A 15000-nucleotide genomic window follows, 5' to 3' on the forward strand; every position below is an offset into this window, starting at 1 on the left:
ATATTCAAAATTAATTCATAATGTTTTCATGTAACTACTTTATTTGTTATTTTGTGCAGTAACGCTCTAATTGCCAATGAATTATGTTAGTGTTAGTTTCCAAAAAATGATATGAAGCCTTTGCAGACAGCTCTCCTGTGTTTATAGCATCTCTTTAATGAATTGGGTTCTTTCTTTTCAAGCGTCACAGTAGACCGTTTCACCTTGATAACATAAAACATTCTAAATGGACTCTAGCTGATTTCTTGTTGCAGTGTTTGCTGACAGCTGACAGGAAATAAACTAGGGTCCAAACTGCTGTTCCCTTAGCAACAGAATTCCAATCAAATGGTCTATACAAAGATTAATTCATCCCACCCCCATATTTCCTCACACTTTCTCTCACATCTGCAGGTGTTAGTGGATCCCATGAATCACTCAGCATGCTCTCCTGACTGCAAGATGTTGCTGCGACTGGTTGAGGACCCAGGAGGATATAACATCACACTGAGAGCTGATAGAAGAGATACCACGCTGGAGGCAAAGACCTTTCACTTTAGTGAGTCTGTGACCTCTGACCCTGAATACCCCGCCCACTCCCTGTGGTGAAAAACGGTTTCAAACTGAGTTCTGGAGGTTGGTACATTGGTTAATGATGTTAACTCCTCTCCTCCCTTTCTGTACATGTGTCCAGTTCCAGTCTCCCTCTCCTCCCTCCGTGTATACAGCACAACCACGACTGCTCTCCTCACCTGGACACTTCAGAGAGGACAACGACTTTCCACACTCCGTCTACACGACACTCACACACAATCTGTCACGCACATCTTCCACATAGACTCATCAGAGAGACATTCCCAGTACACAGTGAAAGGCCTCCAGCCTGGCACTCGCTTCAAGGCCAAAATTGTTGTGACCACATTCCTCACCCACCTTAATATGATCTTGAAACAGCAACTCAGCATTGGCATGGAAACAGGTACCGTATAAGACACATCCATACACAAACAGGCGACTAGTAAAACCACTAGTCGACACTGTGCTTAGTAGTCGACTAGTCGTTTTTTTTTATTTTTTATTATTATTATTTTTTATCTTTAAGAAAGAACATGAGGTATTTACACGACATACATGGACTATCATATCCCATATCCCATATCCCCCACAAAGAACATCAAAACACAACAAAACAAAACAAGAAAACTGCATAAGATACACAATAATCCAAGAACAAACAAGACTATTGGACAAACAACCAAACAAAAACAATGCATTCAAAGTAAATACATAGATCTTGCCCTGTTGGCAGCTAGGAAATTCATAGCTTTAAATTGGAAAGCATCCAATCCCCCAGCTGTAGTTCACTGGTGGAATGAACTCTCAAGCTACCATACGTTGGATAACATTTACTCCAAGAGCAAAGGCAGATTCTTAGACATCCCCAAAATATGGCAACCACATGCAGAGTTTGACTTTAAGAACTTTTTACCCCAGTGTCATTAGGCTTATCAGGATAGGAGCTGAATGCATTGTTTTTGTTTGCTTGTTTGTCCAATAGTCTTGTTTGTTCTTGGATTATTGTGTATCTTATGCAGTTTTCTTGTTTTGTTTTGTTGTGTTTTGATGTTCTTTGTGGGGGATATGGGATATGATAGTCCATGTATGTCGTGTAAATACCTCATGTTCTTTCTTAAAGATTAAAAAAAAAGAAACGACTAGTCGACTACCTTTAGGGACGACTAGTCGACTAGTAAAATTCACTAGTCGTGAATGCCCTACACAGACTTCAACAAGACTAACTGACCACAAGTTGGCCATCCAATCCGGCTGTGAGTTGATAACAATTTATGTCTCCAGCTCAGTGCCCCATTGGCTGGTTGGCCAACCAGAGCACCTGCTACACTGTGAGGAGGAGAGGCTTGGCTTGGAGTGATGCCCAGCACAGCTGCAGAGACCTGGCAGCTGGAACTCACCTGGCCGACGTGAAAACCCAGGAAGATCTCCTCTTTATGTCTGCTCATCTGCTCGCCCACAACACCTTGCTGCTGCTGTGGACCGCACTCAATGACCAGCAGGTACAGCAGCATTACAACAGACACATACAGTAATCCTTAAACCTGAAATCAAGTACTGAAATAGGACTATTTGAAAATAAACCTTCCAAGAATCTGGACTTGATTTGAGCTGATGCAAAAGTCAGGTGTGTATGGTAATCCATCACAGTGGAGTTTATTTTGAAAGAGATGTGCTAGTGTAACCGAGGTGAATCAGTGTTGATTCCTCGTGAGTCCAGTGTGGTAGCGAGTGGATTGGTTAAACTCACTCCCCCAGTTATAAAGGCATGTTAATCAGCTCCGCCAAGGGAGCTAGCTCTCTTGGTGGAGTGGTTAGTGTCTTTGACTCCCAAGCCGAAGGTCGGCGGTTCGTACCCACCCCTGGGCAAGCCCCTTTAACATGGGTTGCTGCAAATACCACCTACACAACGCCAGGAAAGCTCCAAGGCAGCAGGTTACTCCTTAGAGAGGTTAGTTTTTTGATGCTTTAAACCTGATGACAGTGCAGCAGAGCTCATCATCTTTCTTGTGTATACAGTGTTGATCTCCCCCCTCTGTCACTCCACAGGTCGAGGGTCAACCCCGCTGGTCCGATGGCTCAGCCTATAACCTGACCGACTCTGTGGCGTCATTACTGCCAGCCAATCAGACAGACTGTTTTGCCCTCCAGAGGAACGCCACAGGCCCAGGATACTTTCTCACGCCATTCTTCTGTAACATCCCCTTACCCTTCATCTGCCAATTCCACAGTAAATAAATGCAATACTAATAATAATGCAAATACACCTTTATTAACCCAAAACCACCGCATTTTCTGTAGGAACTTGTGGCGAAGTTGTGGTGAGCAGTTATCCTTGAAATACCAGTTGATAAACAAAATTTTCTCCACTTTGTCAACTTTGTTTTCTTATCTGTAGCAGCAACAACCCATGCAAAACACTTTCTTAAAGGAACACTCCGCCCATTTTCAACCAGCTTTGTATCATTAGAACATCAGTAGTATATCAGAAAACTGTAAACGGTTTTGAAGTCTGTCATTTAATTTGACAGTTATTGAGTGTTAAAGTGTGGACCAGTGACATCACTGGTCCACACTAACTAAAATTAATAACTCAGTAACTCAAATCAACTCTTAAACTGTAAACGGTTTTGAAGTCATTCATCTAGTTTGACAGTTATTGAGAGTTGATTTGAGTTAATGAGTTATTAATTTGAGTTAGTGTGGACCAGTGATGTCACTGGTCCACACTTTAACACTCAATAACTGTCAAATTAAATGACAGACTTCAAAACAGTTTACAGTTTTCTGATATACTACTGATGTTCTAATGATACAAAGCTGGTTGAAAATGGGCGGAGTGTTCCTTTAACATTTGGGAGCATTTGTTTCTCTTTCTTGTCTCCTTTCTTGCTTTCTCTGATGTTACTCCTCTTCTCTCTCTCTCTGCCACAGCTCCTCCAGTCCCTCCCCTTTTCTCCTTCGACCTGGTTCAGGTGACAGAGCAAGAGGCGGAGCTTCGCTGGAGTGACCTCTCGCCCATGACCTCGTTTGACCCTTCTACCTGTCAGATCATCCTGCAGTACCAACAGGAGGCAGTGGGCGAGTCAGGGCAAAGTGAAGACGATAGAAGCAGGAGGCGGGACGGCAAAGTAATGCGTGAGGGCGACGAAAAGGGGACGCAGACCCACAGCAGGGTCGACAGATTTGTGCACGTCCCCGTTTCTCTCTCCTCCAGAGCGGTGACTGTGGCAGGTCTGTCCCCAGGGAGTGTCTACTCTTTCACCCTTCGAGCCTCTCGCCCTTCTGGTTCCTCCTGGAGCCTGGGACAAACACGTACTGCGTATACTAGTGAGTCACACAAGCAGCCATACAAGCAGAGCAAAAATAATACTCCTCATCTTTCTGCTAAGAAATGTAATTTACAATTTACACGTACATTATCTTTCTCACAGGACCACTCCCACCGCAGAATTTCACTGTTGGCCCCATTACAGTCAGTCAGATTAGTGTTCATTGGATGCTGCCCGACTCTCAGTATGTGATTGGTTGGGCCTTTCTTGTACGCTACATGGACATGACTTCAAGACAAGAGAGGATAGCTGGAATGGCCAACATCTCCACATCGTCTGGGTCCAACATCTCCACATCGTCTGGGACCAACCTCGACACATCGTCTGGGACTGCTGGATGGCAGTCATACACTGCTGTGATTGGAGGGTTGGAGTCTTACAGGAAGTACAGTGTTGGAGTTTACACAGTCACCCAGCATGGGGTTGAGAGCTGTGGACAGCCACCTCTGACTGTGCAAACTGGTAAGCCAGTAATCTTAGCATTTAGTTTAAAGTCTATGCGAAAGAGTGTATGCTTTTGCTAATTGTTTCTTTCTATGTATTGCGTTGTATTTAAAGTCAAAGTTAACCTCTACTAGTTACCAAAATATGTCCTATGGCCGGTTGTTGCATGTATGTCAGTGATGACCATTGAATACTGTCAAACAGTATTTTCAAATAATTCATATGGTTTTTAAATTGCTTGGACTACTAGAGGGTCAGGGTTTGCCACACAGGGCAAACAAGCACCAGAAAATATCACAGCAAAGTCGTTACACTACTTTTCGGGAATGGACAAACTTCTATTTTATGACGCTATGTGATTGGGGTCTAGTCCACCCAACTGGCATTTCAAGTAGAGCTGCATGATCATGGCTATAATGATGATCCAGATTATTTTGCTAGATATTCTAATCCAAATTATTAAATACATGATTCTTTGTCTCCATTATTTGGAGAACAGATGTTTTCTTTTGCATCTTCAGCATCTTGACTATTGTCAATAGAACAAGCAGAAAGGAAAGGAAAGAATGCTTTAGGCATTTGTCTGACTTAATCCTGTCATCCAGAATGACTTCAACAGTTGAATAATATTAAATGTTTCAATAATGTTGAATTTGCAATTAATAATAGTGGAAACTAAAATCATGATTAAGTATGTAGCCCTTACTCAAAGTAAGTTAAACAAATGACAGGAGATACGTATTTGCAAGTCCTATTGGACCCAGGTGGGTTGCCCAATGATGACACTGTGCCCTGTGCATCTCTCAGCAGTGAGAGCCCCTAGTGGTCTGGAGGTGTGGAGCGTGGGGGGAAACCTGACAGCCTGTTGGGACAGTCCACCTGTTGATCCTCCAGATGGTTATTATATCACATCCCAGCCTCTCAGCCACCCCAGTCCAACTGCAATGTGGATCAACCAGTCCAGTCCCAGTGCACTCTGGGTAAATGGGTCTGTCTGTGTTGTTCTGGGCACGTTTACTCCAGGCCAGACCTACGAAGTAGCAGTGAGCTCACTGAGGGCAAAAGACAAGAGCCAGAGGACCAGCATCGTACACACCACAGGTAGTAGAGACAGACATGTGGCCTTTGGCAATGTTGTGCTCATTCCTTTTACCATGCTAACTAGGGGTGGGGGAAAAAATCGATTCACCGAAGTATCGCGATTTTTAATGTCACGATATTTTGGATCGATCTTTTATTCCAGAATCGATAATCGCAAAAAAATATATATATATATATATATATATTTTTTTTGGTGCTTGCAGTCAGGCCACTCACTGAACAGCAGGCCAGGCGCAGCCTACTGGTTTACTAGTGGTTTTATTACTTTATTAGTTAGTCTGAAGTAATAATTACACTTCAGGGTTAAAGTGGGTGCATCTCATTGTAAAATTGGACTTCAAACGGCCCAAATCTGGCTTCAAACGGCCAAAATTGGGCTTCAAACAGCCCAAATTTCACGTGCGTCGGCCCATATCGGCCTGGCCTGCTTGGTATCTAATGCCGGCCTGAATTATGATCCCAGTCCGCCCCTGTTTTTAACTATCGCCCAGCCCTACTCATGATATATAATATACAGTCTCTAGTGTATGATTCAACTTTTCCCATGTTCTAATCTAGTGTAAAAAAGCAAACAAACTGAAAAAATAAAAGAAAAAAATAAACAAAAATCGCAATAAATCGTAATATCGAATCGCAATAATCGTAGAATCGCAATACTTAAGAATCGCAATATAAATCGAATCGGCACCCAAGAATCGTGATAGTATCGAATCGGGAGATAAGTGAATCGCCACAGCCCTAATGCTAACCATTTTTTTAATAAAATAGTCTGTTTTGTTTTCTCTCTCTGTATGTGTATCTGTCTGCAGAACCGTGTCCAGTACAAGTAGCAATTCCTCTTTCAGTGGGCACACGCTCTGCACAACTGTATATCCAGCGTCCACAGCTAGGTGTGCTTGATGGGGTGAAGTTGTGTGTGTGTGACGATGCGTGTGAAGGAGTGTGTGAGTACAGGTGTGACTGGCACTCCCTCCCTACGGGCACTCACATGGTAACCCTTAACAACCTGAGTCCAGGATCAGAATACCAACTCATGGTGTACAGCACCAGCCGGGAACGGACCGGGCCACCCTACTACGCCCGCCCCATTAGAACAAGTGAGTGATGCCTGTGCTAATGACTTGCTTCTGTACACACACACACGTATACACATGCGCACGCTAGCCTCATCGCTAATGACAACACAAACACAGCAAACATCACGTCAGATTTTGATTCCCAGGCATCAGTGCAACAGCATAAGCATTGGGGCTGTTGGTGCTTGTCTAGTCTCTCCCCAGACTCAAATATTACGTTGAATCGCTGCACGCGTTTTTGATTGTAGTATTTGTTTGTTACTCACAGTATGTGATGTGTGATATGGTTTTTGATTGTATTTGTTACTCACAGTATGTGATGTGTGACATGGTTTTTGATTGTAGGCCTTGCCCCTCCTACCAAAGTGAGGGAGGGTGTGGTGACAGATGTCTCCATAGTGCTGCGTTGGGATCCAGCACAAGGACAGGCTCACAGCTACGAGGTCGTGTGCTTCGACTGTGACCGCTCGCTCATGGTAACTTAAAAAAATGCAAGGTTAGAGAAGCAGGCTTTGGTGAAGTTTATATTCAAATCCCCGGCCTAGACCGACTGGGTAGGGGAAGTCAATGTGAAGGGTTCCCATCTGCCAAAATGAGCAGTGAATTACACGAATCACCCAGCTGCTCCAGTGGAGATTCCTGGTGTGGTGACCACCAATTAATAACGACTAAGTTCTTACATCATCATGTGTGAGTTTATGCATTGTAACCCTCCCTCTTCCTGTAACTAGTTCTGCTGGTTGTTGCTGTAAGAATTATAATGCCTTATTATAATTCCTTAGTCAATTTTCCTGCTTAAGTTAAGAAATGATTTCCCCTTTGTTTGTGTGCTACAGGTGCAGAAGGTGTTCAGTCAGAGCGCAGTGTTTTCTAGCCTGACTCCAGGCAGACTCTATCACTTTGCAGTACGAACAGAGAAGGAATCCTTCACAGACAGCCCCCGTGTCACTGTCAACATCACTGCAGGTAAGAGGTAAACACACACACACACGCACACACACGCACACACACACACGCACACACACACTCCTCTACCTTTCTTCTCAAAGTCATGTGGTATTTTGTATGTGTCAGCTCCTAGTCCGGTGCAGGTGTCAATCTTCAATAAAACAACATCATCCATTGGCGTCAGTTGGAGCACGGTCAGGGGTGTCGTTAGTGGATTCATCCTGTCAATCAACAACAGAACCTCCAATCAAAAGCTGAACCTCTCCCCGCAAGAGCCCAGGTCAGCCTCAGAAACACTGATTGGATGAGCTGTGTGTGTGTGTGTGTGTGTGTGTTTGTGCGTGTGTGTGTGTGTGTGTGTGTGTGTGTGTGTGTGTGTGTGTGTGCGTGTGTGCGTGTGTGTGTGCGTGTGCGTGTGTGTGTGTGTGTGTGTGCGTGTGTGTGTGTGTGTGTGCGTGTGCGTGCGTGCGTGTGTGCGTGCGTGTGTGTTGTTCAATATATGCTATTATTGGTAGCGGCTCAATGCAGGAGGCGCTGGGTTTTTTTGCCATAAAGTGTATTCTGTCCGTTATCTTGTCTTGCAGTATAACTGTATCTGTCAACCTGCCATTGTCATCATCCTGTGTGGTGTTATCCTTTGTGTATGCATTCATGTGGTTGCCAATTAGGCACTTATGTAACTGACTCCCAATATCTGATTGCATTATTAGTGTTTATGTCCTTTGTACTTTGTATCCATGTGGACATATAAATAAATAATTTAAATGTGTGTGTGTGTGTGTGTGTGTGTGTGTGTGTGTGTGTGTGTGTGTGTGTGTGTGTGTGTGTGTGTGTGTGTGTCTACAGATCTCACACTTTTGAAGGCCTTGCTCCTGGAAGCCAATACACTATTAAAATGATTAGCATCAGTGGAGAGAAGAGGAGTAAACCTGCTACTATTATCCTTCATACCAGTGAGTTAAAGAGTTTGCATACAGTGTGTGTGTGTGTGTGTGTGTGTGTGTGTGTGTGTGTGTGTGTGTGTGTGTGTGTGTGTGTGTGTGTGAGAGAGAGAGATTTGTTTTACAAAGTTGATGTAGCTGGAAATTGTAAATTATTGTTATGTGAGGGAGGGGATGGTTGTGGTGTGTAATAAATCTTTTTAAAATTAAACATTTTATCACAAGATTTTCATAAGGAGAGCAGGTTCAAGAGTCAAACCATGGAAGGTCCAGCCAAACAGGAAATTATGTTTATGTGTATTTAATTTCAGCCTTAGTTAGTTTTACTACATCATTGTGTCAGAGTAGGATAGCCTGGTGGGGGGGGGGGGGGGTTATGGTGTGTAATAAATCTTTTTAAAAATAAACATTTTTTCACAAGCAGTCTAAGCTCAAGGCTAAACCATGAAGAGGAAATTACGTTTGCCTTTTTGCCTCAGCCTTTTCTTACTGATAATGCTGTCTACTCTTAACTGATTACTCAGCAAATGTTCACCACAGAAGTTATTCACTGTGTAAAGTAGATCATTTACTGACTCAAGATCTCAGTACTCTGCCTTCTCCACTATCTCCCCCTGGTGGTTCAAACTGAACACAAAAGTGTATAAAGTTCACACCTGTATTCAAATGCATGTTAACCAGAATGACGGATGACGATGATGATGATGTGATAATGATAATGCTAATTGGCGTTTTTGTGTCCAGTCCCAGAGGGGCCACAGGAAGTGGTCCTTGCAGAGCAGGTTGTGACGTCTGTATTTGTCAGCTGGAGATCACCACCAGGACAGGTGGAGGGGTATAAGGTAGGATATCTACATTAGGCAATCCGTTTGCTTACTCAATACAACAATCAAAGAAGCAGAGGTTGCCAGAGTTCAGGCATATCATTTTACTGTAGTAGCTACCACACAGATGGACTGATGTTCATGTCGTCTGTCTCATGTACATTACACACATGTTACTCAAAATGAGTTTTTCCGAGGAGGAAGTAGGCTCTTGAGTTGGGTTTCACATTCACCTGTGGACTCCCAATGGACACACTCACCTGTTGGTTGCCTAGCAACTGTTGCCGGCACGGCACGGCTTCGGTTACCGACCCCTTTAAAGATGTATGACCACCTTAGAGCCATGGCCAGGAAGAATGACCAAGCACTCTCTACAGTCATGCACATGCAATCCCCTTGCTACAGTAACCGTACAAAATAAAATGAACGAGAGAAATGTGTAGATGCACAGCGACACAAAATAGCGTCATCTTTTCAGTGACCGCGTGGAGTTGTGTTTTTGAAGCTCTGCACAGGCGTCTGAAGATGTATCTATTAGGGGTGTCAAAAATAATCGATTATAAGATGCATCGCGATGCGGACGTGCACGATTCTGCATCGATTCACAAATGTCAAAAATCGATTATTAATTTTTTTATTTTTATTTTTTATTATCAAATAAAATATAATGGAAGTACATGCAGTTGTTTATTTTAATTATGGATCATAATACAATGCAATTCCAAATGCACTTTTATTTTAAAAGTAGCCACACAGTGAGAAAAAAGAAAGTGAGAAAAAATAAATCATGTATTGCGGAAAAAAGTGATGCATCGATTTAAGATGCATCGAGATGCATCGAGATGCATCGATAATCGTACTCGAATGGAATCGTAGCCCTCTGAATCGTAATCGAATCGAATCGTGAGGCCAGTGAAGATTCACAGCCCTAGTATCTATGTTTGACGGCATGTTCCTGTTCTCAGCTGGTGTTTGGCCTGCTATCAGTGGACAGGAGGTCATGGCAGAAGGTGCTTGTCCAGCGTACAACTTATGAGATCAATGATTTGATTCCCGGATCAGACTACGGCGTCAGCATCCACAGCCTGCTGGGTTCAGACATAAGTCAAGCAGTCCACAGAGAGTTCAACACACGTAAGATCTCACACACACACACACACACACACAGGCCTCCTGTACGCTCCTTCACCCACACCCACAGGCACTGGCCTATCATGAAAGATAAAGCTGTTTTTTAATTGGTGCTTTCTTTGTCACAACATACAGGTACATAATAAAGAATCAAAACAAATTGCTAAATTGTGGCTTAAATAATAAAGTGTCTCTGTTGTGTGTGTTCCAGGCCCAGCGGGCATATGTGCCCTTCACCTGCTGGGCGTGAACTCCTCCTCTGCCACCGTGAGCTGGGACGGGGCGCTGGGCGGGTTGGACTTCCACAGAGTCACGGTGGCCAACGCCTCGGTCACGCGCACGCTCGCCGTACCCGAGGAGGAGCGGCGCGCGGTGTTGACGGGGCTGGTGGCCGGCTGTAGCTACAACGTGAGCGCTGAGAGAGTGAGAGGGCTGTTGGCGGGGAGCGCCGCCTTTCTGACCGTAACCACAGGTAGAGGATAGTACTGTGCAGGGTGGGGACGGCTGTAGCTCAGGAGGTAGAGCGGGTTGTCCACTAATTGCTTTGGATAAAAGAGGTCGGTGGTTCGATTCCCGCCTCCTCCAGTCTGCATGTCGAAGTGTCCTTGGGCAAGACACTGAACCCCAAATTGCTCCCTGATGGTGTGCCAGCACTCTGCGTGGTAGCCTGCCGCCATCGGTGTGTGAATGGGTGAACGAACCTACTGATTGTAAAGCGCTTTGGATAAAGGCGCTATATAAATGCAGGCCATTTACCATTTACAGGGGCTACACCCGTCAACACCCCCATTATGTCGCCCCCCTGCTTGCCTCTTCATTGAATTACAGGAAGTTTCTCCTCCTCTCCTACTCTATTTCTCCCTTTCGTTGTCCTTCATGAGTGCCACCTCGTGTGCGGGCGGTGAGCGTAGTGAACGTGTCTGCACGCGCATTCTCGCTACGATGGGAGCCGTCGGAAGGGTGCGTGGATCAATACCACGTGAGCCTGCTGCCTCACCAGGGAGAAGTCACAGTGCAGCCCACACGTGACGGACACATTCAGGTACACACATTCACAGAGCATCCTCAGTCAGACACTCCCTATACCCGTCTTCAGTAACAAGTGAATGAATTGACATACTTTTTAAAATAATAAACTCATCACAGATACTCCTTCTAACAAAAAGCTGACAGGATTTGTATTACTTTATTAAGTGAGCAAGTAATTAATAACGTTTATTTGTATAGCACCATTGACAGATACAGAATCTCAAAGTGCTCAGATAGGGGGAGGATCAAAATGGTAAAAAAAAAAAAAAGGTCAAAGATTACACCTAAATTGACTTAACCCAGTGCACTGCTTGATGACTTAACCCAGTGCACTGCTTGATGACTTAACCCAGTGCACTGCTTGATGACTTAACCCAGTGCACTGCTTGATGACTTAACCCGTATAGTAATATAGTATATGTAAGGGATAATGTATTGTGAGCCGGTGATTACTGGCGAAATAATGACCGACAGGTGAATGATTGAGCCCGACGCGCAGCGGAGGGCTTAATCATTCACCTGAAGGTCATTATTTCCAGTAATCACCGGCTCACTATACATTATCCCGCTTAGAACACGGCCTACAACTAAATTATTTCAGTAATCTGACAAAAATAATTATTCAAATAGATTTTTTAATAGCGTTTTCAACGACAAAGCGGTTTCATTCGTAATTGGCACACAAGACACCACAGCTGCAACTGGTTGGCCTAATTAGTAGTGTCTTGCTGACAAAAGGCTCTTATCAACTGATTAATCCAGGTCTGGCAGAGCAGCGGTCGGTTGTCGAGAAATAATGACCGGTGAATCTTGTTGATTGACCAATCAGAATCGAGTATTCAAGAGAGCCGTGTTCTAAATATATATACACACACACACACACACACACACACACACACACACACACACACACACACACACACACACACATTACATATGTAAGGGATAATGTATATTGAGGCGGTGATTACGGGGGAAATAATGACCGACAGGTGGATTGAGCCCGACGCGCCAGCGGAGGGCTTAATCGTTCACCTGAAGGTCATTATTTCCCAGTAATCACCGCCTCAATATACATTATCCCGCTTAGAACACGGCCTACAACTAAATCATTCAATAATCTGACAAAAATAATTATTCAAATAGATTTTTTAATAGCGTTTTCAACGACAAAGCGGTTTCATTCGTAATTGGCACACAAGACACCACAGCTGCAACTGGTTGGCCTAATTAGTAGTGTCTTGCTGACAAAAAGCTCTTATCAACTGATTAATCCAGGTGTGGCAGAGCAGCGGTCGGTTGTCGAGAAATAATGACCGGTGAATATTGTTGATTGACCAATCAGAATCGAGTATTCAAGAGAGCCGTGTTCTAAATGTGTGTGTGTGTCTGACATGAACTGAACCAGAGAGACAGAGAAACTCCAATTAGCAAGGTATGAAAAGAACGAGTCCAAAGCAGACCTGGAAATACCCACTAACGGCTTTAGCCTATTCAAAATGATTATGGACTGTATCAACAGCTGAGCTGAGAGCCAATAAAACCAATACTAGGCATTTCCCATCATCTGCAGCCATCACAATGTCATTTGTAACCTACGTTTAGGGATTAATTGATGTCGCCTACTACTGCTGATGGCAGAGTCTGCACTTCAGCTGCATTCACACATACTGTAAATACCATCAGTGAGATGCTGTCAGGAGGAGCAGTGCAGGAGGCGTTCTACTGTAGAGCACTGGCCTTCTAGCTGAGTTATGATACTGAATACACGGGCACGCACGCACACACACACACACACACACACACACACACACACACACACACACGCACACACACACACACACACACACACACACACGCATGGCCTCTCCTCCCATTCAACAAAGTCCCGCCCCATACTGGCTCTTCCCTGCTGCCAGGTGTCAGATACCCCCCAAATGTAACCATACACCACACACACACACACACACACACACACACACACACACACACACACACACACACACACACACACACACACACACACACACACACACAGAGAGAGAACACACAGTTGAGTAATACATCTCATTATTTATTAGGGAGGCCTCATGAGCTCAAGCCTGAATCATTCATTTGCTGAAGCACCTCTCCCCAGAGAGACAGAGACAGAGAGAGAGAGAGAGAGACTGGAGGAAGAGCGCTAGCTTTGTGTTAATGAAACCACCCGCTGCCCTGCCATTCTATGGCCGTCACTGGCTAACTGCTAATACTTGGAATACCCCATCATTCACTGCCTGGACAACTACTAACCCTGTGACCTACAGTACCTCTACTAACCAGCAAGCCTTTCTAGCTTTGGAATCACTTCTATTCAACTCAGTGGGATAAACCTGTTGACCGGCGCTAGCCTATATGTACCATATGTAACACCGGATGCATCTCTACTGGCAAAGGCCGCTGTAACCCTGCTGTGTCTAACTAAAGCTAACTGCTATCCGGCATGGCCCTCTCTCTCACCTTGCTGCTGATACTGCACTTATTGGGACAGGCACACTCACAGGTAAGAATTTAAGACTTACCATCTGGCATTCCTGTACACTCAGATATAAATGGGTTTTACACTCAGGTGTATCCTCAGCTATACAGTACATGAACAGTACAGACTACTCTCCCATCCACGTATTGTAGGTACCATTGCTGCCAAACAGAATATGTGGATATAGGACAATTGCACTTTACTTTAGTTACTTACTTGCAGCACATGCACAGATGCAGAAAATGTTTTTTTAAGAGGACGAAAAGGTCAGTCAACATATACTGCTGTCAGAGGTTCAGTCAGTATACTGCTGTCAGGTTCAGTCAGTATACTGCTGTCAGGTTCAGTCAGTATACTGCTGTCAGGTTCAGTCAGTATACTGCTGTCAGGTTCAGTCAGTATACTGCTGTCAGGTTCAGTCAGTATACTGCTGTCAGGTTCAGTCAGTATACTGCTGTCAAAGGTTCAGTCAGTATATACTGCTGTCAGGTTCAGTCAGTATACTGCTGTCAGGTTCAGTCAGTATATACTGCTGTCAGAGGTTCAGTCAGTATACTGCTGTCAGGTTCAGTCAGTATACTGCTGTCAGAGGTTCAGTCAGTATACTGCTGTCAGAGGTTCAGTCAGTATACTGCTGTCAGAGGTTCAGTCAGTATACTGCTGTCAGAGGTTCAGTCAGTATACTGCTGTCAGGTTCAGTCAGTATACTGCTGTCAGGTTCAGTCAGTATACTGCTGTCAGGTTCAGTCAGTATACTGCTGTCAGAGGTTCAGTCAGTATACTGCTGTCAGGTTCAGTCAGTATACTGCTGTCAGGTTCAGTCAGTATACTGCTGTCAGGTTCAGTCAGTATACTGCTGTCAGAGGTTCAGTCAGTATACTGCTGTCAGAGGTTCAGTCAGTATACTGCTGTCAGAGGTTCAGTCAGTATACTGCTGTCAGAGGTTCAGTCAGTATACTGCTGTCAGAGGTTCAGTCAGTATACTGCTGTCAGGTTCAGTCAGTATACTGCTGTCAGGTTCAGTCAGTATACTGCTGTCAGAGGTTCAGTCAGTATACTGCTGTCAGGTTCAGTCAGTATACTGCTGTCAGGTTCAGTCAGTAT

At 44.4% G+C, this 15000-nt stretch overlaps 1 protein-coding gene across 1 annotated transcript in view; it reads left to right on the forward strand.

Moving 5' to 3' along the window:
• The window catches only part of ptprq (protein tyrosine phosphatase receptor type Q), a gene marked incomplete at both ends in the record, with an annotated part of 64881 nt that overhangs the window by 2697 nt on the left and 47184 nt on the right, over positions 1–15000 (forward strand). The window contains 16 exons of the mRNA XM_083654809.1: positions 394–538; positions 674–958; positions 1837–2054; positions 2602–2782; positions 3487–3882; positions 3987–4346; positions 5136–5429; positions 6239–6526; positions 6851–6981; positions 7342–7471; positions 7580–7733; positions 8300–8406; positions 9139–9236; positions 10184–10352; positions 10561–10821; positions 11231–11391. Coding sequence (XP_083510935.1) covers positions 394–538; positions 674–958; positions 1837–2054; positions 2602–2782; positions 3487–3882; positions 3987–4346; positions 5136–5429; positions 6239–6526; positions 6851–6981; positions 7342–7471; positions 7580–7733; positions 8300–8406; positions 9139–9236; positions 10184–10352; positions 10561–10821; positions 11231–11391 — 3378 coding nt within the window. The remainder of the gene's footprint in view (positions 1–393; positions 539–673; positions 959–1836; positions 2055–2601; positions 2783–3486; positions 3883–3986; positions 4347–5135; positions 5430–6238; positions 6527–6850; positions 6982–7341; positions 7472–7579; positions 7734–8299; positions 8407–9138; positions 9237–10183; positions 10353–10560; positions 10822–11230; positions 11392–15000) is intronic.

The sequence above is a fragment of the Poromitra crassiceps genome (assembly GCF_964638095.1).
Source record: "Poromitra crassiceps genome assembly, chromosome: 18".
NCBI lineage: Eukaryota > Metazoa > Chordata > Actinopteri > Beryciformes > Melamphaidae > Poromitra > Poromitra crassiceps.